Below are 25,491 nucleotides of genomic sequence, written 5' to 3' on the forward strand. Positions count from 1 at the left end.
TATGAAAAATAGTTTGATGTGAAGTTACATATACGATATATCACCCTTGATGAATAATTGATGTAGTTATATTACATGTTTACATTCCTCTATTCATAATAATTGGCACCTTTGTAAACTTCAAACATTAAACGGGTATCTTGATTCTTGACACCTTCTCATGTATAAATTGGAACGAGACGAGTTCTATGTATTTAGGGTTCGTATAAAAAATGAAACCAATAGGAAGAATTAAAATTAGTTGTGACAGGTAACAATATAGGTATATAGGTATGTGACTGTGTATAAGATTAATTAAAAATGTTTCTTGTGCTTGGGACATATAGTGTGGTAGATGATGCTCGTGTGATTACTAAAATTTAATTCCATACCAGGTTAACCGTATCAAAACTTAACTTGGTAAATATATAGAACTGCTATAAAAATACTTAAATATTTGACATTTTAAATCATTTTTGTGAGATCACAAGAGAAATTTCAACAAGTAGGTTTTAACAACATAAAATAGTAAACAACGATCTAAACGTGTGAATCTTACTGATAGATAATAAGTAATCGGGTAGTCGATGGGTATTATACCAGGTATGTGATACAATCTTTGATATGGGACTATTATGTAAATATACTGAACATGAGGGGGTGATAAGCACTATTATAGTAGGCCAAGGGGAATAGCGTCGACGTGTGTCCTCATCTTGTGGTGGACCCTTTATGTGATCAATAATAGGGATTTTGGATCAACTAAATTATGCTATAAATCGTAAGTGACATTGCTATTGGCCCTACTTATCTTAAACTATTCTTTATGTTTTGTATAGATTGTATTTTCTTATTTAACTTATATAAAGTATAGATTTTATAATAATAAACATTCGCCAGAATAAGCTTTTTATCAACGAAAATTAGTTAATAATAAACATACAAAAACTAGTGTGTCAATATCAAACACTACTATATACTTTTAGAACTAATAAGTGTTTATAAAATTACCTCCTATATTAATCATCAAATTTTCTTATCCTTACAAAAATACTATTCAACTTTGTACAATCATTCAATGCACCATGATGCTCTCATACTATCATTTTATGCATATGTTAAATCTCACTAGAAAACTTACTTTGTTTTTTTATTAAATACTTTACTTCTTCACAACCTTCCTCTTCTTCTTAGTCTATATTTTTTTTACTAAAGAAAAAATTAATATTTGGAACAATATACTTTTGTATAACATTAAGTTTAATCATTTGAATATGAATTTGGTATGGAGACTCATTAAATTGGTTATTGATTCATGAAATTACCCATTCTTTAACACTATTTAATTTAAGTGTTCAACCGTAGATGTCACGTGGTATCTACTAATCTTTTTTTCTTTTTGTACAATTTCACAAGATATATTTTACTTTTTTCCTGAGATAATTGAGTAAAATTGATGAAATATAAGAAATATATTTTTTTTACTATTAATCATAACATTTACGTATCGATTTTACTTCTATTTTTTTCGGTTTAACAAACTTCCAGATTATTAAAATTCCGTTTAGTATAGGTTTGTATTTTACGAGTTAACATGATGCAACGTGCGAGCGTCGTTCAATGTGTTTACGTCTTTTTTTTGTTTTGCATAATGGTTCTGTCGCATTGTGTGGGTCCTATAAACTTGTTAGGTTTACCGTATTAAGGTTTATTTATATGTCTTTTTATTTAGTCTTATACTTTTAGCTATAGTTATTTTATCAAATATTTCAATACAAATAACAATTTTTACTCCAAACAAAAAGTTTCACTTTTTTTCAATGAGAGTTTCTTTGAATGACAAATTAAATACTACAAGTTTAAAATAAAGATATACTATTATGAAAACAAAATATTGATGGTAGATTTTCTATTCATATCGTAATGTCTCTATTAAAGATGTGAAAACATAATATAATGTTTAATGCATGTTATTATATCAACAAAATACCAAAATAATTAAAATCAATATTATTAATATTGCAAAATGACTAAGACATTTTTCTTGATTATAAATTGAAAGTATTAAAAATGATAGAATTAGATCTTTTGTATGGAGCTTAAATCAATCAATGCAAATAAATATATGATAGTATTTCTTTAATCTTACATTATTGTGACTTGTATTGAATTACATTGTAATACGAGGACTTCTAATTTGTTTAAACCTTTAGAATAAAAAGACGAATATCAAATTTACCGATACCAATAAAAAGTTAACTTTTTTATCTTAAATATCAAAACATTGTAACACCGGACTTATAGTTTTATTTATTGTTTCAATATACAAATAAGGAAACACATGTGTTACTCTATTTGTAAATTAATATTAATCAGTTGATTCAAAACACGGCGCATTTTTAACGTATTTGGGTCAAGGTTGATGTATTTGACATAAATAAATGCATGAGTTGTGTTTGGGCTCATTTATCGAATCCATCGATCTTGATTATTTCAAACTCTTAGATTACTTAGATACATAATTGTGGTTATTATGATTTGATCTTTACAAGTGATAAGAAACATGAGGAAGACAACTACATCTCTAAACGCTATCATAAAAGGTGAGTGATAGAGACAAGGAGAAAAAACAAATACTAAATGAATAATTAATGTCACATTTTTAAATCACAAAACCAAAAAGAAAAAGAAAAACATAACCATTTTCAATACTTTAAAAAATAAATAAGCTATTCTGAAATAATCATACCATCAATCATCATCATCATACTCAAAGAAATAGCAAAGTAGAGGGTAAGATGTAGACAACCTTATCTCTACCCTGTAGAAATAGAGAGACTACTCCAGTAAGACCCCCGGCTGGATAGTAGTTTTGCATAAAGCATTGGACATAAGGCACATAACACTCAGCAATCGGGACAAAGACCGATTAGTGCATGTACCCTTTTGTCTTTCAGCTGTCAACGCCACCACATGATGCATGATTAACCGTCCTCAGCTTTTAACGTTATTTTCACGAAATTAGTAAAATAACGTTAAAATCAGTGCACTTTCACTTTTGCTCTACATGACCCATACATATATACATTATACGCATACCGCAAGTGGGGCATAAAATAATCATACCATCAATGTTTTTTCATTCAGCTGCTAATATATAATATAAACTAGTAATAAGACCCGCGCGCATTGCAGCGCGAGTACATCGTAAATGTGGAACAGATTAGTCCTAGCGTTATGTGATGCGTTAACTATATAAAAATGTTCATTTCAACGTATTCAATAAAAATTAGTGTAACCTATATATCATTACGATTAGATCAAAACGTAAAGTAAATTTTTTACCGTATAATGATAGCGTATTATATGCGACCGGACTAACTCAAATTTTGTATCGTCAAGTCAAAATGTATTATATGCAACCCAATTCATACGTATGAAATGTAGAAAATACAACATGATAGTGTACACCAAATTCACGTCAAAATGTAGACAGACTCGAATATTGTACCGACTATGCGGCATGATTATGTATGACCCTTTACGTTAAAACATAGAACAGCTCGAATTTTGACGGCACTTGTTTTCAAACAAAATTTACGCCAAAACGTACATAAAAAGTAAGCTTGAAAAAGTATTGTAAATGAAAACAAACTTTATGTCGAAACGTACAAAAAAGTAAGCATAAAACTATATTTTATTTGACCCGATGCATTTTCAAATAAAGTTACATCGAAACGTAGATCAACTCGAATTTATACCGACACGTACATAAAAAAGCACACAACAAATTAAAGTTTTATAAGTTAACGAACACAACTATTATAAAAAAAATCAGATCATATATATTCTCGAGGGGGTCAAAGTTATATTTTTCAAAGTTCATAAAAAAAGACAAGGGGTTGAAAATTACATCTCCTAAACTTAAGGCTAAGAATGGATGAAATAAGATTTAACAAAGCTGAGGTTTTAAAAAGAAACTACCAAAGTCGAAGGTCTAAATTTAAAAATTATGAAAGTGTAGGGGTTGGGGAGACAAAGCTAGTGGAAAGCCCACTGACTTTGTCTTTTAAAATAGATTGAAACTAGTAAAATTCCCTGCGCTATGCGACGGGGAAATCGAACGTTATTGATTCATTTCGTTTTGTAACGGGATTAATACGGTACTGAAACTCGGTATAACAACTGAAAGAAAAAACAAAAAAAGGTCGTGCCATGACTAAAACAATATCCACACATAAAAAAATACACTACGTCTAATAAGGTTCAATCTGCGCTAGGGATGAGTACGGTACCCGTTCGGTACCGAACCGATACCGGTACCAAAAAACGGGGAAAAGTGGTACCGGTACGAATACACCGGTTCGGTACCGGTACCTACCGATGTTTTACCTGTAAATATATGTACCGTACCGGTACCGAAAAACAGGAAAATGGGAACCGGTACCGAATATACCCGATACGGTTTGGTACCGGTTCAGTACCGATTCGGTACCGGTACCAAATGCTCATCCCTAATCTGCGCTACAGTGTAGGAAGAAGAAGGTATGTTAAAAAAAGTATTTTTTTAAAAAGATCTGGTTATAAAATTACAAATTTAGAAGCAGAGAAAACAACATAAAAGTGAAAAAGAAGAAGAAATTAATCACAGGAAATATTATTAAGAATAATTGACAAAAAAAATAATAAATAAAACAATTTACTCAAATTTTTATTTGGCAGCAGGTAATAAAAGATTTTCTTTCCCATGAAGCATTCGGACCCGAGACACTCACTATATTTGAATGTTCATACAACAAACTGAATTGCAAAAGTTTTTCTTAATATTTTGGCGCAATAATAACTATAATATATACATAAAGCGGAAAATGATAAAGAAAAGCGGGAATTTGATCGCTATCGGTTCGTTTTGTGACGGTATCAGTATTGTGGTGTCACACGGTATAGCAACTGAAACAGAAAGCCAAGAAAATAAAGTCATGATATGATCAAAACGATATCTAGAAATAAAGAAAACACACTACATCTACTAAGGTTTCAACCCACGTTACACCATAGGGAAAACATATGTTATTATGTTAAAATGTTATGCAAAATCTTATCGTGTTAAAATGTTATGCTAAATCTAATCGATTTATACCTTCGTCAGATTTAATAAAAAATAAGTCGGTTGAATATAACAGAAAAAAAAGAAGAAAAAATAGAAAAGAAGCTATATACAAACTTCATGGAAAAATAGAAAAGGAGAAAAAATATGTTATGATGAAATTATTTTAAATAAACTCTATAAAAGTGATGATGTCATATAGAAACTCATAGTTAGGCAATATTCTCATTTATTTGTAAAATATGTTATGATGAAATTATTTTAAATAAAGTCTATAAAAGTGATGATGGCTGATGGTGTCTCTATTACATGTTAATAGATTTTACAAATTAGTTTTAATCCTTGGCTATATGACAAAAAAGTAAACATGAAAAAAAAAAAAAACAAAAAAAGAAAAAAAGAGGTTATCCGTTTTTGAAAATGTTATAGATATAATATAATATAATATATAATGTCTACAAAACTAGATCAAACTTATCCATAACATTGGTACTTTTCGACTTTGGTCCAAAACGATTGCGTAAGAGAACCCGATGTTGTTTCTTCTAATCTTTAACTTTTTATAAGAAGCCAAACTATTGAGATATTGTCTTAGAGTGACGCGTGGTCCAATCATTTAAGGTAAACTTGTGGAGTGACTAAAATTAATAGGGCCTAGTAAGTGGATAAACTCTATTTGGGCTAAGGGCCCACTTGAAATGTTTACATGACATCTACCTACCTAAGCTTAATCTAGTGAATCCGAGGGGTTCGGTTTGTATGAATGATTTACATTAACACATCGAGTAGAGAGGCAAGAGTATTACAAAATATGGGAAATGATCAAATAGAAAGTTTATTTTGGCTAGGAAGTATAGAAATTAATAGGATTAGAACATGTGCCAACATTTAAAATAATGAAAAAGGGTATTTTAGTCAGTCCAACCCTTTCTTCTTCCTTTTCAAAACCCAGTAACTTCAAAACCCACCATTTTCAACCATTTCTTCACTTTCTATCTCAATAATCACTACATTATAGTGCGATTTTCATACACCCGATCAACGTGTTCTTCAGCTTTTTTGAAGAAAACCCAGTTTAATTTCATACAAAATCTCGTTTTTTCCGGTGATTTTGAAGATAATCATTCGATCCGTTCGATTCGAGCGCTGATACGTGTTTCAATCATTCAAAATTCATCAATTTTTGAAGAAATCACTTCGATCCATGTAAGAAATTCTTTAATTTCATTTTTACGATCTGAGTTTTTGATTTAGTCATTGCGTTTTACAATCTTAGCGGGGGGTCCAGGGGTGACAGCCCCTGGCGGGGTAATGCGTTGATGAAAAAATAAATAAAAAAATATATGATTAATTGAATAAAATTAATTTGAACCAACTAAAATCTGATAGAATGTGTCTTTTTATTAATTTATTAATCCAACAAAAGAATTTTTTTTTGGAACGACAATCCAATAAAATGTGACAATGAATAAGTTAATAAAAAATAATAAAAACACTATTTTGATAAATAGTTTGTAGGGAACACCAAAATAGTAAATAGTTTTTTCCTCAACACCTTTCTAGGAAAAAAAACTCTACAAATGATCCTTTATCATTAGAACTTTTATTATAAATACTTGCAAGTATGGCATCAATAGTTTAAATGAATATTACTTTTAAATGTAAATGGAGATATATGCATAAGAATAATGGTTAGCATATAATCAAGAAAATCTTCTTCAAAGTTTCGTGTCGCTGGGACATTGAACTAGCCAACATACGACACTAAGTAAATTACATTCCCTACTTCTAATCTGGACCACAATTAAAGTGTAGGTTTTCCTACGACTTAATGACGAGATCGAGTTGTTTTGCTTTGCTTGCTAATAAGGTATGGATTCCTGTTCTTGACATCATAGTATTTTATTCATATCGGTTACTTTGTAGTACAGATGTTTTCGTTAGATTTTTCTGTTTCGTATCGTTATATGACTAGTATATATATCATAGAATGCAATAGACCTTAGATGTTGTGCTCCTAATTGCATGTTCCCATATGATACGTTTATTTCTGATATGGCTTTGTACTCTGTCACCCCAGCAATTATATGTTAAGTCTTGTCGTTGGGGTGTCAGCGACATGGCACTTATCATGACGGTGCGTAACTAAAGTTCACAGCGTCTCTAGTTTGTGCTTGTGTAGCACCTGGCCCCTAGAGGCGAATAGATCAATCTTAGCTCTGACTCCTGTTGAGATAGAATAATGTGTGTGCGCCTACACGCATCGTCTCGGTGCATGGACTAGCTAGTTGTGTACCCCTCTGTTTAGGCTCGTGAGTGCTTCTATATTACGTGACTTATTTATTGTTATGTGTAGTCACGTATGTCTTGTATCTGTTATGATGTGCTTCTATATTACGTGACTTATTTTATTGTTATGTATAATCACGTATGTCTTGTATCTGTTACGATATGTCCGATATGTTTATATGTATCTGATTGTGTTCAATATATGTTCTGTATAAGTATTGGGAATCAAGTTACATAAGTATTTGTTTTAATGCCAGAATTTAGATTTGTTTAGTGTCAATACCGTTTCATGTTTCTTTCCGTATGCCTACCGTTGTGTTCAGTATCTGGTTTGTTTTGTATTAGTTATGGTTGTTTCGACTCAGTATCTATATCGGTTTTATCTCAGTTAAGAATATCTCTCGGTTCAGTATTTTTGTTAGTTCAGTACAAGTGTAGGTGTTTATATTGGTTTAGTTTCAAATGTAGTTTCAATGTCAGTCTCAGTCCAGCTTCCGTTTCGTTCTCTTTTGTTCGTCTTTACATGTACTATTGATTTCTCCGTTACTGAGCAACTTTTTGGCTCAACCGTATTTTTCTTTGTTGTTTTGTCTTATTTGCTTTACAAGTAGTCTGGGAATTCTGGGAATTAGTGAGGAGTGTTTTAAGAAGTTGAAGATCAATAGTTAGTGGTTTTATCTGTAATGTAATATAATGTAATTAGGATTTTTTGTTTTAATGTTGTGGATTGGTTTTGATTTTGATATCTATAAAAGTGACACGTCAATTTCAGCGGGTTGAGGTATTACATATATGATATTTGTTTGCATATCTAATAGAAATAGAAAGTGAAAAATAATTGTTATGTGGATAGTTGATATTTGAAACAAAAATTGATTTTTTGAAAGTGGAAACACTATAAAAACAGATAACACAAGAATATATCATTACCTTTGATTTGTTTTAATCCTACATAATTAATCAACTTAAAATAAAACAAATAAAGTGTTGAATTTGTAAAATCCTATTATTTTTCTTTCTCAATTTCTCCCCAAACTCATTGCAAACGTTCGGGTTTTCTCATCGGATCTGAGTTCACTTGTATTCAAATATAAATAAATGTTAATTAACAAGTGAGTTTATAAAGAACTTCGGATCACATGCAAATCTAATATAAACATTGTTAAACTTGCAACGTAGATAAAAAAAATTAACGTAACTGAAGTTTATTAAGTGGGTGGTGTATTTGAAAACAAAATGGTTGTTTTTTATAGCATAATTTGTTTTTATTTAACTAAAAAGTGCTTTTGCCATATCCAAATCTTCTAACGAACTTTTGGCCAACTTAGTTATGTCGTTTGTAGCAGTTAGTGATAGAATAATGCTTGAGAGGGTAACACTGAATACAAACAATCTTTCTCTCTCAACTTCTACTCTAGAGTTAGTGATAGAATAATGCTTGAAAGATCTTTCTCAATTTGATTTGAAATGAAAATCCTTATTAAGTTTTTACCACGTGATTCGTTACAGAAACGGGTGCTTAATTGCTTCTTCACGGGTATAGGAGTAGTATGCATGACCAACATCCCATTTTCTTCATATATAAGGATTTATCCACGAAGCATCAAACTTTATTGGTCTATGACGAGGAGCCGTGAGACAGTTTGATCCTCTATTTTGTGGGTCATAAGTCTTGATGGGTCATTTAAAATAATCAGTTTGCTTCAGGTCAAAGCGGTTTTGACCAAGGTGGCTTGCAAGTAGCTTCAGGTTACAAACATAACAGGAAGATAGTTTTTTAACATGAAACAAATTTTAAGATGAGACTTTAGATAATTGAAGAAAGAAGAGGACCTTTGTTCAGGAACCTGGTACCTTGCCTCGTGCTCGACCTTTTTATCAGATGATTGATTATCTTAAAGGATGAGGGAGTCGCATACGAATTATACATGATAACGTTGCATTTACACACACGCACAAATGCAAAAAATGAACAAATCTAGTAAAAATCCTATAAGAAGAACCTCTCAAATCTCAATAAACTATATTAAAACTGTCGTTATATTTAGAATCAAACTGTATAAAAACATGCTAAAAAATAAGTGGATTAGGTAATGAGTCAAAACGGATAACTTTTTGTTAATATTTCTATTGCAGTTTCTTCTGTAACGAACTAGAATTCGTTTATGGGATTGTTTACAACTTGTGGTGGTAATAAATCATTGATGATTTTCCTAATCATTCAACCACTTCACTCATTCTGGGCCGGGCTTGCTTGCGTGTTCTTTGCATTTTCCTCTTTTCAAATTTACTCAGCATTTGATTAGAAACTTTTATATTGCCACAATCTAATCTTTTAAATAAAATGATTTAAGAGGTTGTATAAAATTAAAGGTTTAACTGCATCAAAATGTATCTAACTTATCACCTATTTTAACTTATGATGTGATGTAGATAACTTTCGTATTTTTTTTTCTATTTGTCGTAAACACAGACGTCATTTTTACCACTTGAAGCAGCTGTCAAAATGTTACCAAAATATGTCAAAAGGTAAGTTGTGAGAGGTGGTTATTATAAAAAAGAACTTTTGAAATTTGTTAAATACTTGCATACATGCAGTTCAAATAGGTGACAAGTTTGAAACATTTTGGTGCATTTAATCCACATAAAAATACACTTCGGGTAACTTTCGTCTTTCGACTGCTTGACCCATTTAACAGTTTTTTGGTGGTGGTTATATAATAGGGATTTCCTTTAAGGTATAAAAATCAGAACCCTTTGGTGACCCGTCCACAACTATCATAAACCATCCACAAAGCAACATAATACCTGTAGTATTTCTCTCTTCAGGGCTGTAGCTTGAGTGCTCGACGAAGAAGGTTTATCTCCGATTAGCGTGTGTGGTTCGGCTGTACACCTTCATCGGTGTTCCTTGGCTTTACCATCCATTCTAATCAGAATATTCCCGACTCCATTCGCCTCGGGTACAGTCTTCGTTTGTTTTTTCCCTTGTCATCTCTCAGGTCTGGGTAGTGTTTTCGGTCCTTGATTGCTTAGTAGGTCTGTTACTGGTCGCGGCTATTGTATATAGTTTAGCTAGACCGGTACGAATCCTATTAACCTTTTAAAGCACCGTTTGCACCCCGTTCCGTGTCGGACATGGAGTACGGTGGTAGGAGGGGCTATTTTGGCAAGAACAAGTTCTTCGGTAACGATGGATGGAATAATGTTTTAAGTAAGAATAAAGTCAGACAAGAGAAAGCCTTCCTCAGCAGGGAAGCCTGACTCCGTAATGCTACCTCTTTTTTTGTTTCAAACCTTCCTGATTATTGTAATAGTGAGATGCTGCGGAAGGCATTCGAGCATTTGGTGAATCTGGAAGATGTGTTTGTGCCGACCAAAAAAGATAGAGGAGGAAATAGATTTGGGTTTTTAAAGCTTTCGGATGTTCAGGATCCGATAACATGGGTCGAGAAGCTGAAGGAGGTTAGAGTCGATGGTGCGGTCATTGGAGTAAACCTGGCTAAGTTTCAAAGAGATGGATCGAGGACTACGAGCATGGCTGCAGGAGATAGAGTCTCGGTGTTCGAAAGATTGGGAGAAGTGCACCGGACAAGGTGGTAGGCAGGTATGTTACCAGGGAGTCCAAGAATCTGTATGGTCATCCTTTTAATGCTACTGGGGGTAGATCCTACTGTTCGGTCGTTAAGAATCCTCAGGAGATGGGAATTGAGTTAGATAGGAAGGTGGTGGAGCTTCCTCCTGTGAACACGGACGTAAAAAAGAATTTGGAAGTTAAATCGTTAGTGGGTGAAGCTAAAGATATCAATATCCTTAACAATCTGAAAGATACCCTGGAGGAAGGTTTGGTGCTTAGGTATTTGGGGGGCCTTAAGGTCCTTATCTCGTTCGATAATGCAAGGGAAGCGGATGATTTTTTAAGACTTAAGGTGGATGAGTGGGAACTCCCAGGTTATACATTTGGGAAGGTATCCCCCCAGTGTTCGAGAGAGTGGCCTGGATTAAGGTTATTGGCGTCCCTGTGTCTCTCTGGGATCGGCATATTTTGAACAAAATTGGCGAAAGATGCGGTCGTTTGCTAGTAAAGTCGGAGGCCTCGGCTGAAGACAGCAATATGGCAGAAGATCGGTTGGCGATTCTGGTCAATACGGGTAAGAGGGTGTCCGAAGAGCTGGTGGTAAAATGGAAGGACCTTTCCTTAACAGTTTGGGTTGAAGAAATTGCGGGGCAATGGAGCCCTGGGTTCTTAGACAAGAAGAGGTCGGAAGATGAAGAGATGTCGTCGGTTTTCGGGGAGGATTCGTCGGAGTTGGGCAGTCAGACATCGTCACCGGAAGGTGAAAAGTCGAAATCGGACGGTGAGGAGCAGGTGGAGGGGTGCATGTTGGATTCCCCATCGACGTGCATGGGTAATCAAAATCAACATCATGATGATGTTTTTTCCCACGAGCAACCGCAAATCTCCCCTAGGGAAAAGGACACTGAGACAGGTGGAGTTATTGAGGAAATAGAAAATGTGGTGGGGTCTCAAAACTCTTTTTCTGATCCCAGCAGTGCTGGGCCGAATATTGAGCCCAATCGTCCAAGTTACATAACTTTGAGGCCCAGAATTAAAAAGAAGATGGGCAATAAAAAAGCCCAGACGTTTATAATTCCGGATCTTAACTTTGGGGCAGAAGAGGATTCGGATCCTTTTAACCTAGAAGAGCTATTTAGACTAGAAAAAGGAGAAAACAGGGGAGATGCAAATAATAGGAGGGATGAGGATGTTTAGGTCAACAGTTCTCCTGGTGTGTATAGAACTCCGATTGTGCCTCTTTCTCAGAGAGGTAGGGAGTTCGAAGAAGAGGTGGCCAAGACCCTAGATTTCGGAGATAAAATAGGTATTGAGGTAAATGGGTTTGAAAACCAGGTAAGAAAACTCGTTCGTGGGGAGATGGAATGCACAGGTCTCCAATGAATTTTATTTCTCTAAACATTAATGGAGTGGCAGCTGGGGCCAAAGGTGGTTGGGTGAAAAATTTAAAGTTCAAGCTCAAAGTTGATGTCATCGGTTTACAGGAGACTCACAAATCTGGGTTATCTGAGATCGAGTTGCGGAGGTTCTGGGGTAAATCGAGCTTTAAAGTAGTCTCGGTGGATTCTATTGGAAGATCTGGAGGTTTGGCTTTGATGTGGAACCCGGAGGTGTTCAAGGATGTTCAGATCCTGCAAAATCATCGGTATCTCTTGGTTGCTGGGTATTTTTCGGGGGTGGAGGAGAGAGTGAACATTCTGAATACTCATGCCCCTAACGATGCTAGGCAGAGAAAAGTGTTGTGGGAGGAAATTTTGGGCCTGATTAATAGTCTGTCTGGTTTGTGGGTTCTTTTCGGAGATTTCAATGATGTTCGGTATGTTGAGGAGCGTGTCAATTCCAGATTTGACCAAGGGGCGGCTGATGCTTTCAACGGGTTTATATCCAGAGCGGGGCTTATCGAATACAACATGTCCGGTGGTAAGTTCACGTATTTTCGGGGCATGAGGATGTAAAATTAAGCAAGCTAGATAGATTTCTTGTGAACGATGCTTTTCTAAATCGCTGGCCCTGTGCAAAATGTGTTGTTCAGCCAAGGGGTTTATCTGATCATTGCCCAGTTTCTTTGTCCTGTAATTTAATTGATTTTGGCCCGATTCCTTTCGAATTTTTTAACGCTTGGGTGGGGGATCCTCAATTGCTGAAGATCGTTAAGGATGTCAGCTCGTCAGGAAGTTTGGGGGGGAAGTCTGATTCCTTGCTAGTGAGGACACTTAAACGTATAAAGGAAGAGATAAAAAGATGGAGAAAACAGGTTAATGCTACTGAGTTATTGGAAGTAAAAATGATGTTGTCTTCTATCGAAGATATTGAAAGGAAAGCGACCCTTGGGCCCCTCTCGGAAAGCGATAGGAAAACCAGAATGGAGCTAATTAGTAAGATAAATGATTTGGAACGTATTAAGGCGAAAAATCTGCAACAAAAGGCGAGAGTCAATTGGGTTAAATTCGGGGATGAAAACAGTTCGTTTTTTCACAGTATTTTGAATGTGAATATCGCCTCGAACAGGATTAATAGCCTCAGTTTTGACAATATAATGATCTCTGACCCGGTGGATCATAAAGATCGTATAAGAAGGTGGTTCAAGAAGCAATTCTCGGAACCGATTAGGAGGAGACCCAAGTTTTGTGGTGCTGGTTTGCCTATCATTTCGGAGGTGAATGGTAATTTGCTTTGTGCTGCTTTTACTGAGTCTGAAATTTTTAAAGCCCTTAAGAATTGCGATGGGGGGAAAGCTCCTGGGCCGGATGGCTTTTCCTTAAAATTCCTAAAATCTTTCTGGGGGGAGTTAAAGCACTTTTTTTTGGGATGTTCGAGGAATTTCATATGGATGGTGTGTTTAGCAAAGGCTGTAACTCGTCGTTCGTGGCCCTAATTCCGAAACAAAAGGACCCTCTTAGTATTGGAGACTTTCGCCCAATCTCTTTGGTTGGCTCGGTGTACAAGATTCTAGCCAAGGTGTTGGCTAACCGATTGAAGATTGTGATTAACGACGTGATCTCGAACACGCAATCGGCTTTTGTAGGGGGAAGAAACATTCTTGATAGCCCGCTAATTATTAGTGAAACCGTTGCTTGGGCTAAGAAAAAAAAAGAGAAGCTGTTAATCTTCAAAGTCGATTTCGAGAAGGCGTACGACTCGATTAACTGGAAGTTTTTGTTTCATTTGATGGATCTGATGGGGTTTCCGGAGAAATGGATTTGCTGGATCAAAGGGTGTTTAGTCTCTGGTATGGGGTCGGTTTTGGTGAATGGTTCGCCAACGGCCGAGTTCAAATACAAAAGGGGTCTCAGGCAGGGGGATCCCCTATCCCCTTTTCTCTTTATTATTGCTATGGAGGTAATAAACTTATTTATGAATAGGGTTGTGAATCTTGGGCTGTTCAAAGGTTTCGAATTACCAAATGGAGGTCCGAATCTCTCTCATCTTTGCTACGCCGATGATGTGTTGTTCATTGGCTCTTGGTCTGAACAAAACGTGGTCATTCTCAGTCGGCTTCTCAGGTGGATTTATTTGGTTACGGGCTTAAAAGTGAATTACAGTAAATGTAAACTGTTCGGAATAGGTGTTGATGACATGGAGATTTCACGGTTGGCTGCAAAGCTTAATTGCGAAGTGGGCCGGTTCCCTTTTGTTTACCTCGGAATCCCGATTGGAGCAAACATGAATCGGGCGAAGAATTGGAATCCGGTGATTGAAAGACTTAAAGCTAAATTATCTAAATGGAAAGGTAGGCACTTATCGATGGTAGGGCGGATGACATTAGCGAAATCAGTTTTGGGAAGTCTTCCGACTTATTATCTCTCTTTATTTGCGGCTCCTAAATGTGTGATTACCAAGCTCGAAAGAATCCGAAGAGATTTTATTTGGGGCATTACGGATAGAATTAAAAAGGTTAGATGGGTCCGGTGGGAGTTGCTAATGAAATCTAAGTTAAAAGGTGGCATGGGGATTGGTTCGATTGCAGATTTTAATCACGCTATGCTTATAAAATGGTGGTGGAGGTTCAAGACGAATCCGGAGCAAGTCTGTGCCAAGGTTGTCGCTGCTATTCATAATAGTAGCATTCCGAATCAGTTCATTCCAATTATTAATTCGATTCCTGGAATCTGGAAAGGTATCGACAACATGGAGTTGGTTTCTGAGAAGATTGGCATTAGTTTGCAGCAGAACCTGATAGAAAAAAATGGTGTATGGGTTTGGAGAAACAATGGTGAGGAGCCGTTTGCAGTTAAACAAGTTCGAAAAGATTTTGAACTGGCTAAATTGCAAGATCCGGATGCTGAGCCGCTGTTTGTTTGGAATAAATGGGCCTCCCCCAAATCAAATCTGCTGCTATGGAGGGTTATATTAGATAAGATCGCTTCCCGGGATGGTCTGATAAGAAGAGGTATTACAATGGTGGATGAAAGATGCCCTCGGTGTGGTCTTGAGTTAGAGACGATTGATCACATTTTTTTCAAATGTCTTTGGAGTAGGAGTATATGGTGGAATGTTTTAGCTTGGATCCGGGTAAGATACCCAGGGGATATCGCTTCGTTTCGAGAGTTTTTTGAGTATGTTAAGAATTGTCCGGGCGGTAGGATTTGGAAAAAGATCATCTACACTATCGTGATTGCCTCGGTGTGGAGAATTTGGAGTGCGAGAAACTTAAAAGTTTTTGAAGGTTGCTTTATTCCAATCAAGATGTCGGTGGATCTTATTAAAGAGGATTCGTTCCTATGGATTAGTAATCGGGCAAATATTAAAAGACCAGCTTGGGAGGATTGGGTGAAGTTCAATATTTTGGACTTATTGTAATCGAGGCGTCTGTGCCCGTTCGTTTTTCTTTATTTTCTTTGTGTTTCGTTGTGTTTTTGTTTCCCAGTTTCTGGCTGGCTCTTTATATCTATATATAAAGTGATTTTGCTGTTCAAAAAAAAAGAGTTAATTACATAAATGGGTCCAGTGGTTTATACCTAATTTCGTCTTTGGGTACTAACTTTTTATTTTAACAGATTTAGGTTCTATGGTTTCAATTTTGTAACACCTTTGGGTACTAACACCAAAATTAGTTAATTAATGACTAAAATACCCTTGCATTTTTTTAAGTTTATCAATGTAACACATTTGGGTACTAACACCTAATTTTATGTAAGTTTAAATCAATTTTACAAAATCTATTTTTTTAATTTTCATCTTTTTATTATATATCTTAATTAACATAAAGTCTATTTATTTTTTTTCGTTTTCATATTTTTATTAAATTTCTTATTTAACGTAAAATCTACTTGTTACACAAGTATTTTTTAGTTGATTTTTTTAAATAAAATCTACTAGCTATATAGTTTTATGTAAATTAAATTTCTTACTAGTTTTAAATAATGTAAACCTTACTCGTTTTGAATTTTGGATATATACGATTGATAATAATAATAATAATAATAATAATAATAATAATAATAATAATAAATATCTTTCATGTAAAAAAACTAAGCCTTTTTTAACTCGTTTTTTGTTCATTTACATTTTACTATTTTAGAAAGATATTTAATTTACATAAAATCTACTAGTTGCACCAGTAAAATCTACTAGCTATATAGTGTTATGTAAATTAAATATCTATTTTACAAAAAAAAAAAACGAGTTAAAAAAAGGCTTAAATTTTTTTTAGCTTTATCTAAAATACCTAGCTATATAGTTTTATCTAAAATACCTAGCTATATAGTTTTATGTAAATTAAATATCTTTTTAAAATAGTAAAATGTAAATGAACAAAAAAACGAGTTAAAAAAGGCTTAAATTTTTTTACATGAAAGATATTTATTATTATCAATCATTTCAATCCAAAATAGAAAACGAAAATTTAATTTACATAAAACTATATAGCTAGTAGATTTTATTTAAAAAATCTATATTTAAAAAAATATTGGTGTAACAAGTAGATTTTATGTTAAATAAGAAATTTAATAAAAATATGAAAATAAAAAAAATATGTTAATTAAGAGATATAATAAAATAATGAAAATAAAAAAATAAATAGATTTTGTAAAATTGATTTAAACTTAAATAAATTTAGGTGTTAGTACCCAAATGTGTTACATTGATAAACTTAAAAAAATGCAAGGGTATTTTAGTCATTAATTAACTAATTTTGGTGTTAGTACCCAAATGTGTTACAAAATTGAAACCATAGAACCTAAACCTGTTAAAAAAAGAAAGTTAGTACCCAAAGGCGAAATTATGTATAAACCACAGGACCTATTTGTGTAATTAACTCAAAAAAAAAAAAAAAAAACCATCCACAAAGCAAAACATATTGTTAATTCGGGTGTTTAAACTTTCAATTATGGTATAAACTGTACGGACAAATAATACATTCACACCTTTGAAAGCTGAATCGCTGATAGATAGCTTCTCAAAATCCAAAAACGGTTGCTTCATTGCTCTTTGGTAATCCCATTTATTTTGTCTTAGATATCAAGAAATACATTTTTAACACTTCATTAATATATTATTAGGGGTGATAATTTCTGAGATGGTCCGAAACATAATTTGAAAATAATTAGGTTTTGGATTTTTACATGTAGCCCGTTTAATAAAGGGGTCGTGTCCGGGTTGCCCAGTTTAATAAAACTAGTTGCGTTCATGTTGACCTGTTTAACTCGCTTATCTAAACAAGTCGGACAATCAACTTGTTTAGTTAATTAAACAGGTCGAATCGGTAACCTTTAGGCCATTTATTCCAACCCGCCAACCCAATTAACATGTTTGCATCTTGATTACACCCGTCAACCATTTTGCCGTGTTTAGATAAATGGGTTAAACGGGTCCATGTTCGAGTTCAATAATTCAACCCATTAATCCAAAAAATGTCAACAACACTAACCCTTGGATGTATAAACATAAAATAACCGGTAATCCAAGAGACAAAATATAGTCTGGTGGACGGTGGACTTATAGCCATGAATTATTTTCCGGTAAAGATTAATGCTAATAAAATGATTGGCTGGGTTAGCAAAAAAAATACTTCTTACCAACTTGGGTAGTGGAATCCAGGTGGCATAAAAGTTAGTTGTAATTGGATGATAAAAAATAGAATGGGCGGCGGTGAGTGAGAGTGATGAATAACGGGTACTTTTTATAAAAAAAAAAAAGAAAAAAAGAAAAAAAACGTTACAAAGACAAAATATTATGTATATAAATACACTCTCACTTGCTTTCTCCTCATCCACCACTCCATTCTTTCTTTCCCCTAGAGTAATTAATTAACATACAATAGTACCCTTAACTTATTGAAGAACCAGGAAATCAAGTCCAGGACGAAGCCTGTAAATGAGGATCTGGGTCTTGTTGAAGGTTGACTGAGTTTCCTGCAAAAGAGAAAACCGTTAGGCTCGCCGCAGAGATGGGAGGGCCACTCTGCGACCACCCTCCGGCGTGAGGATAAGTATTGGTAGAGAGAGAAAGTAGAGAGAGAAAATAGGGACGAAGGTTCAGAGAAATCGTACTTGGATTTGTACTTTGAAGGGGTATTTATAATAGTCAACTGAGATGACGTCATCCGTCTGGACGCGTTTGATCGGGGGCTCGTCTTCGGAGTCTTCTGGTGCGGGCGAACATGCTATGGATGCCCGCCCGAGTGTAGTCCGGTCCGTCTCTGGGTCACATGTTCGGCTTCGGACATGCGTCTTCATTGGGCAAAGACGTTGAGGTTGGTGGGCATGAGTACGGTGCAAAAGATTACCAAGACCCTCCCCCGGCGGACCTCTTCGACGCGGAAGAGCTCACAAAATGGTCTTTTTACCGAGCCATCATTGCTGAGTTCATTGCTACCCTTCTCTTCCTTTACATCACTATCTTGACTGTCATTGGCTACAAGTCCCAAACCGACCCTGCCCATAGTTCTGACCAATGCGGAGGTGTTGGTATTCTTGGTATTGCTTGGGCCTTCGGTGGCATGATCTTCGTTCTAGTATATTGCACTGCCGGCATCTCAGGTTGATAACTTTTCCCTTTCACTACTAAGACCATGTGTAGTGGGGCGTTTTTTTTAAAAAAAATTGCCCGAAAACGCCCAACCACCCATTACAGGGGGCGTTTTAAGGCGTTATTTTCAAAAAAAAAATGGAATGAGGCGTGATTTTTAAAACGCCGGAGTGTTTGAATGTCATCACATGGAGACCAATGGAATTGTGCCACCTATCTTTGACTACTGACATAGCTTACTTTTTTTTTTTATTGAATGTGGTTATTGGCATAATGCCCCACTACGCCACTTTTTCTATAATACCCCAACGCTGACTAGGATGCCACGTGTCGGATAATGCCCCATGGTGGGGGCATTATACCAACTTACCACTACACATGGTCTAAACAAATGAGCATTACCAACGGAAAATTAAAGTCTATCATGTTAGTGAAAAATAATTTTATTTACAACTTTTTACAACGCGTCGGTAATTCGTCGCTAAAAAGCCTATCGGCAATCCGTCGCTAATATTTGTCGGTATCTGAGATTAAATTATCGACGGTTATATTCTTGACTAACTATCACCGACGAAATCTCGTCGGTAAAAGCTGTTACCAACAGATTTTTGACGGAAATGTCTTCGGTGATAGGCATATGCTTAAGAGTTTAGTATAATCTATTAACTAGTTAATTAATTTGATAATAATGTTTTGGTGAATTTTGACCAGGAGGACACATTAACCCTGCGGTGACTTTTGGGCTGTTTTTGGCTAGAAAGGTGACACTCCCGAGGGCATTCATGTACATTGTGGCTCAATGCTTGGGTGCCGTATGCGGTTGCGGTCTGGTTAAAGCTTTCCAAAAGACTTACTACCATACTTATGGTGGTGGTGCGAACGAGCTCGCAGATGGCTACAGCAAAGGCACCGGTTTGGGTGCTGAAATCATCGGCACATTTGTCCTCGTTTACACCGTCTTTTCAGCCACTGACCCCAAAAGAAATGCCCGAGATTCCCATGTTCCCGTAAGTACTTCTGACAAATTTGGTATAGAAAACCGCCCAGTTTTCTAGTAGTGACATATATACGATACTCTTTTATGTTTTTTTCCATATATAATTGTTATTATTTAAATTTTAAGGTATTGGCACCTCTCCCTATCGGATTTGCCGTATTCATGGTTCACTTGGCCACCATCCCAATCACCGGCACTGGAATCAACCCGGCTCGTAGTTTTGGTGCGGCCGTCATGTACGGAAAAGAAAAGGCCTGGGATGACCAAGTAAGTTTTATTACTCATGTCATGTCTAGCACCATCTTGATCAAAATTTGTCACACAAGTTAATCAAATATGTGAATTTTGTGCAGTGGTTGTTCTGGGTGGGACCGATGATCGGAGCCGCCATCGCCGCCTTCTACCATCAGTTCGTATTGAGAGCCGGCGCAGTCAAAGCTCTTGGATCCTCTAGGAGCATGTGAGTACTTTTGGAAGAAATTGTACAAATTTGTGTCTTGTTTAATGTGTGTAGTAATTGTCTTGGGGCGCTTGGTTTTTTAAGGTGCCCAAAAAACTTTACTTTCAAGTCCTTTGAATTTCTTTTGAGTTTCATTTTCAGTCCCTCTTGTTTGTTGTAAATTACTAAATTGTAATTTATGAATGAGTGCTTTATGGCTATGAAAATTATCTTTGATATTTTCCTTTGGTGAAAAGATTAATGAAAACGGAAGAAATGGTTTCAAATTAGCTATATTGGATTTGTAGAGACTATCAATGATGATAAATTGATAATTACATATAGGAGGCACGTTTAAATTGGAAATTGAATAATCTAAGTGGCTTCCCATTATAACTTTATAAGTTTTTAGATGACATATTAGAATACTAAGAAGTTATAAAATGGAAATTTAGGATAACTGTCAAGCCCTCGGGGGTCACTGATGACGGTCAAAGGGTCTCGTTGATGTCACAAGATTCATGTCTCCTCGTCCTACAAGAAAGAAAACCGTTAGCCTCGTCACGGAGGACCCCGGGGGGAATCCGTGACTAAACTCCGGCGTGAGAGTAAGTAAACTTGACGAAGATAATGAGAAGTTTATTCCGACGAGTATCGTCGTCGGAATATTCTCCTTGGTGTGAATTCTAAGATGTGTGTGAGTAAATGCAAGTGAGTAAATGTTATACGAAGTTGTCGGAATAAATGAGGCCACCGTGTGTTTAATGAGAGTGAAATCCTCTTTTTCTCAGTGAACTTACCTTCCTTATATAAAGGAGGTCGCTTATCTCTTGTGGGGACCAATGCTGGATCATCTAACGGCTTTCTGTCATCTTTGGGGGACCAAGACACGTGTCTGAGTCCCAACGGTAAGATCAGGAACTTCATTAAATGAAGCCAGCTTGTAGTATTTTCTTTTCCGGCGACTTCTTCTTCTCCATCAGTCATGCAATTACTGTCCAGGATCCTCACCATGCGTTCTTCAATATCCTGAGGGATATTGGTTCCTACGAGCACCGAGATATCAGGATTATCTTGGTCCAGGATAACTTTTTTCACATCCTGCTCCGAAGTCTCCACGATATCCTGAGCCCGCATCTTTAATTGCTATGCTGGACTTGGTTTGGCCGAGGATTTCATTGAGGATGAGTAACATTCTTTCGCTTCTTGCTGATCACTATCGATTTTGACAACTCCCCAAGGGGTAGGTGTTAGGGCAGGATTTTTATGACCTATGATCCTTACATAATATTCTAACAAGTGATCCTTGTTTCTTTGGCAGATAGTGATACTCAGAAGAGCTCCAGGATCAGGATCACGGATCATCCTAAGGATCCTCATACTAACGATTGTTCTCTTTGAATTTAATGTTGTTTTGCAGGAATTACGAGTTGGACCTGATCTTAGCAACGTAAACAAGGAATCTGTCACGCTAATTTTGCACATGCATAATCAAAGATGGACGTTATGGATAATATGGAAACTCAGCACAATTCAAGGGCGATTATTTAGGCTAAATTTACTTCTATTTCTAAAGGGGTAACGAGCTAGTAGTTAGGTGATTTGCCTAAAATAGATCCACACACACTTGTATAAATGACACTCTTGAACATTCGGAAGACACAACACATTTCTCACACGCTTTAGCACACGATACTATAGTGATCCTTGTACCTAGCTCGTTACCATCCGAAGTTGTAACCATTATTTGTTATATTGAAGTTTGGTGATCGGTAGTTTCCATCACCCGAGGTTTTTTATGCCGGAGATCATTCGTTGATCAAGGGCTTTTTCCTCGTATAAATCCTTGCGTCACTTGTGCATTTTACATTTGAGTGAACCTTCACTTTGTTCATCATACCAAGCATCATTCCCCGTTTACATAAAGTTTGGTTGCATTATCTTTAAGTGATTTTTGACCAAAACAGTTTGGCGCCCACCGTGGGGCAGTTGGTGCTTCATTCATAAGGAAATTTTTCTGTTGGTGATCATTCCGGAAGTGTTGCATGGCTTCGTCGTTGAAGAATACTTCCACAGCGATGTCTGCAGTCAATTCATCTAATGGCATTCCACCTTTGCCTCCACCACCAGCTGGATCTCAGAAAAATGCTGAGAAGAGACCAACTCCTATCTTCTCTAAACCTTCATCTTCTGCTCTAACTTCTTCTGCTCCCAGTACTAGTGATATATTTACTTTGATTTTGCAGATGAGGGATCGTATGCAGCAGCAGGATGAAACTAATGACAGGATCCTCAAAGAAATCGGAGATCTCAAAAAGCAAAAGAAAACGGCAGAGGATCATTCCCCACTGATGCCCAAATCTTTGAATTTTGATACTCCGATGGTTACTTCACAGCCATCAGAGGCCCCAGACGTTCAACATACGGGTGGATTAAGAGGAGTGCATTTCGGCCCAGCAGTAGTGACTCAGGCATCAGGATCATATTTCCAATCGGCAGGATCCTATACTCAGCATATGGGATCCTTCATGAACTTAGGATCCTCCTTCGTTCCAGGATCATCCCAGGTTCAAGGATCCTCCTTCGTTCCAGGATTATCCCAGGTTCAAGGATCCTCCTTCGTTCCAGGATTATCCCAGGTTCAAGGATCCTCCTTAGTTCCAGGATCATCCCATATTCAGGGGTCCCTTCAGATACCAGGATCCTTGAAGAATTTGCAAACAGGAAGTCCAGATGTCCATCAAGGAGATTTTATTCCAATGCAGTCCATTGCTTCCACTGGTCCATCCATCATCCCAGAATCCCAGCAATATGGATTCACATCCAATGTTCCTAACTTGAACCCGATGGGAGGTAACACTTTTAATAATTCTCTTACCACTAACCATGGATTCATGCAGGATACAGGTATCAATCATGCTATGGCCAGAGAACTACAAAAACTGAAGGATATGATATCAAGTGTTCCAGGGGTAGTCAAACCTATCCCGGAGATTGCAGATGGAAGCCATAAGGTATCTCGTTTTGCACCACCAATTTGTGATGCTGAGATACCCAAAAGATTCCATATCCCTACTATGAAGCTGTATGATGGTACAACGGATCCTGAGGAACACATAGCACAATACAGGGAGAGGATGGAGATCAATCCTATTCCAGAAAGGTTAAAGGAAGCATGCCTGTGCAAGGGATTTGGATCCACTCTTACTGGATCAGCTCTTAAATGGCTGCTAAGTGTTCCCCCTTACTCTATTACTTCGTTTGCTAATTTAGTTAACTTATTCAATAATCAATTTTCTTGTAGCAGAAAATTTGAACGATTGACCAGTGATTTATATAGGATAACTCAGGGTCATAATGAATCATTAAGGGATTATATAACCAAATTTAGTAAAGAATCCTTGAACATTCCTAACTTGGATGAGGCCACAGCTGTTGAGGCCTTCAAAATGGGATTGCTTAAGGATTCATTGTTCTATGATGATCTTGTTATGACACCATGCAGGAACCTGGACGAAGTAAGAACTCGGGCACTCAGGTTCATCCGGCTAGAGGATGACAAGAGGATCCAGGAGAGACAAGTAGGATCCTCAAAACAAGAAAAGCAAGGATCCTCTTTCAAAAGCAACAAATTCAAATCCTATAACAGAACTGACAATCAGAATGTGCATGCTGTAGACCAAGAAGAGGATGATGAAGATTATCCTCCAATTTCTGAATACTGTTTTTCCGTTGATAATCATGAACTAATCCTTGCAAAGCAGAATCTAGGAGAAAAGGCCAGATGGCCCAGAAAAAATGATAAAACAGCCGCAACTAAAGATAAATCAAAGTGGTGTGCATACCATGAAGATTTTGGGCATTTGACAGAGGAATGCATCGCATTACGAAATGAAATTGGATATCTGCTGAGCAAGGGGCATTTGAAAGAATTGTTGGGAAGAAAAAAGCAAAGGACTCAGGATCCTGAAAGGATCCCTGAGAAAGCTCCAGCTCCTCCAGTAGATGCACAAGTGATCAACTTTATATCTGGAGGATCAGACATCTGTGGTACATCCTTCTCAGCAGCTAAAAGGCATGCAAAGGAAACTAAAATGGATAACGGAGAAAGACCTATTCGAACATCGAGTGTCTCGGAAGGAAAAATCATAACCTTTGATGAGGATGATAGAATTAACATCCAGGATCCTCATCATGATAGTTTAGTTATTACTCTTTTTATTTCTAACCATTTTGTCCGCAGGATCCTTATTGACGGAGGAAGCTCAGTAAACATTATCCAGCTTGATGTTCTGAAGAAAATGGGTATCCCGGAATCGGATATTACACCAAGATCCTCCGTGCTTGTAGGATTTAGTGGCGAAACTAAGAAAACCCCGGGGGACATCAAACTCCCAATTTACATGGAAGGATTACATAATTATCAGAAATTTTGTGTTATTGATTGTTTGTCTTGTTGTAATGTTATCCTTGGCAGGCCCTGGATACACGATATGAAGGCAGTCCCATCCACCTACCATCAATGTGTGAAGCTCCCTAGCCCTTGGGGAATAATCAAGATCGATAGTGATCAGCAGGAGGCTAAGGATTGTTACACCTCATCAATGAAACCAGCCTCGAAATCAAGGGAGCAATAGCAATTAAAGTATCCTCCAAGGGGTGTCTTGGAGGCAAGAGAGTAGGATGTGGACAAAATCCTCTTGGATCCTGATAATCCTGAATCTAAAATCTACATCGGATCAGGGATCCTTGATAAAATGAAAGAAGACATAGTATCCTTCCTCAAAAGAAGAAAATCTACCTTTGCATGGAAACATGAGGATATGACAGGTATATCTAAGGATATTATCACTCATAAACTTGGCTTTGACAGGTCAATTAGACCAATCCATCAAAAAAGGAGGAAGTTTGCACCAGAAAGAAATGCCATTATCCAGGAAGAGGTAGAAAGATTACTACGAGCAGGTATGATTAGAGAAGTGAAGTATCCAAAATGGCTAGCCAATGTGGTTGTTGTTCAAAAGAAAAATGGAAAGTGGAGGGTATGTGTCGATTTCACTGATTTGAATAAGGCATGTCCCAAGGATCCTTTCCCATTACCCCACATTGACTCCATGGTGGATGCAACGGCGGGT

The 25,491-nt window shown here is 36.4% G+C and overlaps 2 protein-coding genes across 2 annotated transcripts; both read left to right on the forward strand.

Annotated features, from left to right (window-relative positions):
* Nucleotides 1–12,331: 12,331 nt before the first annotated feature.
* On the forward strand, nucleotides 12,332–15,752 carry LOC110866811. Its single transcript, XM_022115958.1, has 3 exons — nucleotides 12,332–12,872; nucleotides 13,013–13,615; nucleotides 13,801–15,752. Exons 1-3 carry the CDS (start codon nucleotides 12,332–12,334, stop codon nucleotides 15,750–15,752), a joined length of 3,096 nt encoding a protein of 1,031 aa, XP_021971650.1.
* A 2,766-nt stretch (nucleotides 15,753–18,518) lies between these two features.
* LOC110866810 (aquaporin PIP2-4) lies at nucleotides 18,519–20,594 on the forward strand. Its single transcript, XM_022115957.2, has 4 exons — nucleotides 18,519–18,931; nucleotides 19,632–19,927; nucleotides 20,044–20,184; nucleotides 20,271–20,594. The coding sequence occupies exons 1-4, from the start codon at nucleotides 18,601–18,603 to the stop codon at nucleotides 20,379–20,381; spliced, it is 879 nt and encodes a 292-aa protein (XP_021971649.1). The 5' UTR covers nucleotides 18,519–18,600; the 3' UTR covers nucleotides 20,382–20,594.
* The last annotated feature ends 4,897 nt before the right edge of the window (nucleotides 20,595–25,491 follow it).

The sequence above is a fragment of the Helianthus annuus genome, chromosome 7 (assembly GCF_002127325.2).
Source record: "Helianthus annuus cultivar XRQ/B chromosome 7, HanXRQr2.0-SUNRISE, whole genome shotgun sequence".
Classification (NCBI taxonomy): Eukaryota; Viridiplantae; Streptophyta; class Magnoliopsida; order Asterales; family Asteraceae; genus Helianthus; species Helianthus annuus.

Excerpts from the sequence above, each read along its gene's own strand:
- LOC110866811 (XM_022115958.1), top strand. The coding sequence starts at position 12,332 with ATGAATTTTATTTCTCTAAACATTAATGGAGTGGCAGCTGGGGCCAAA. Across the intron at positions 12,873-13,012 it reads CGAATACAACATGTCCGGTG|TTTCTTTGTCCTGTAATTTA; the intron begins GTAAGTTCACGT and ends ATCATTGCCCAG. Across the intron at positions 13,616-13,800 it reads TATCATTTCGGAGGTGAATG|GCTGTAACTCGTCGTTCGTG; the intron begins GTAATTTGCTTT and ends TGTTTAGCAAAG.
- LOC110866810 (XM_022115957.2), top strand. The coding sequence starts at position 18,601 with ATGTTCGGCTTCGGACATGCGTCTTCATTGGGCAAAGACGTTGAGGTT. Across the intron at positions 19,928-20,043 it reads CCCGAGATTCCCATGTTCCC|GTATTGGCACCTCTCCCTAT; the intron begins GTAAGTACTTCT and ends TTAAATTTTAAG. Across the intron at positions 20,185-20,270 it reads AAAAGGCCTGGGATGACCAA|TGGTTGTTCTGGGTGGGACC; the intron begins GTAAGTTTTATT and ends AATTTTGTGCAG.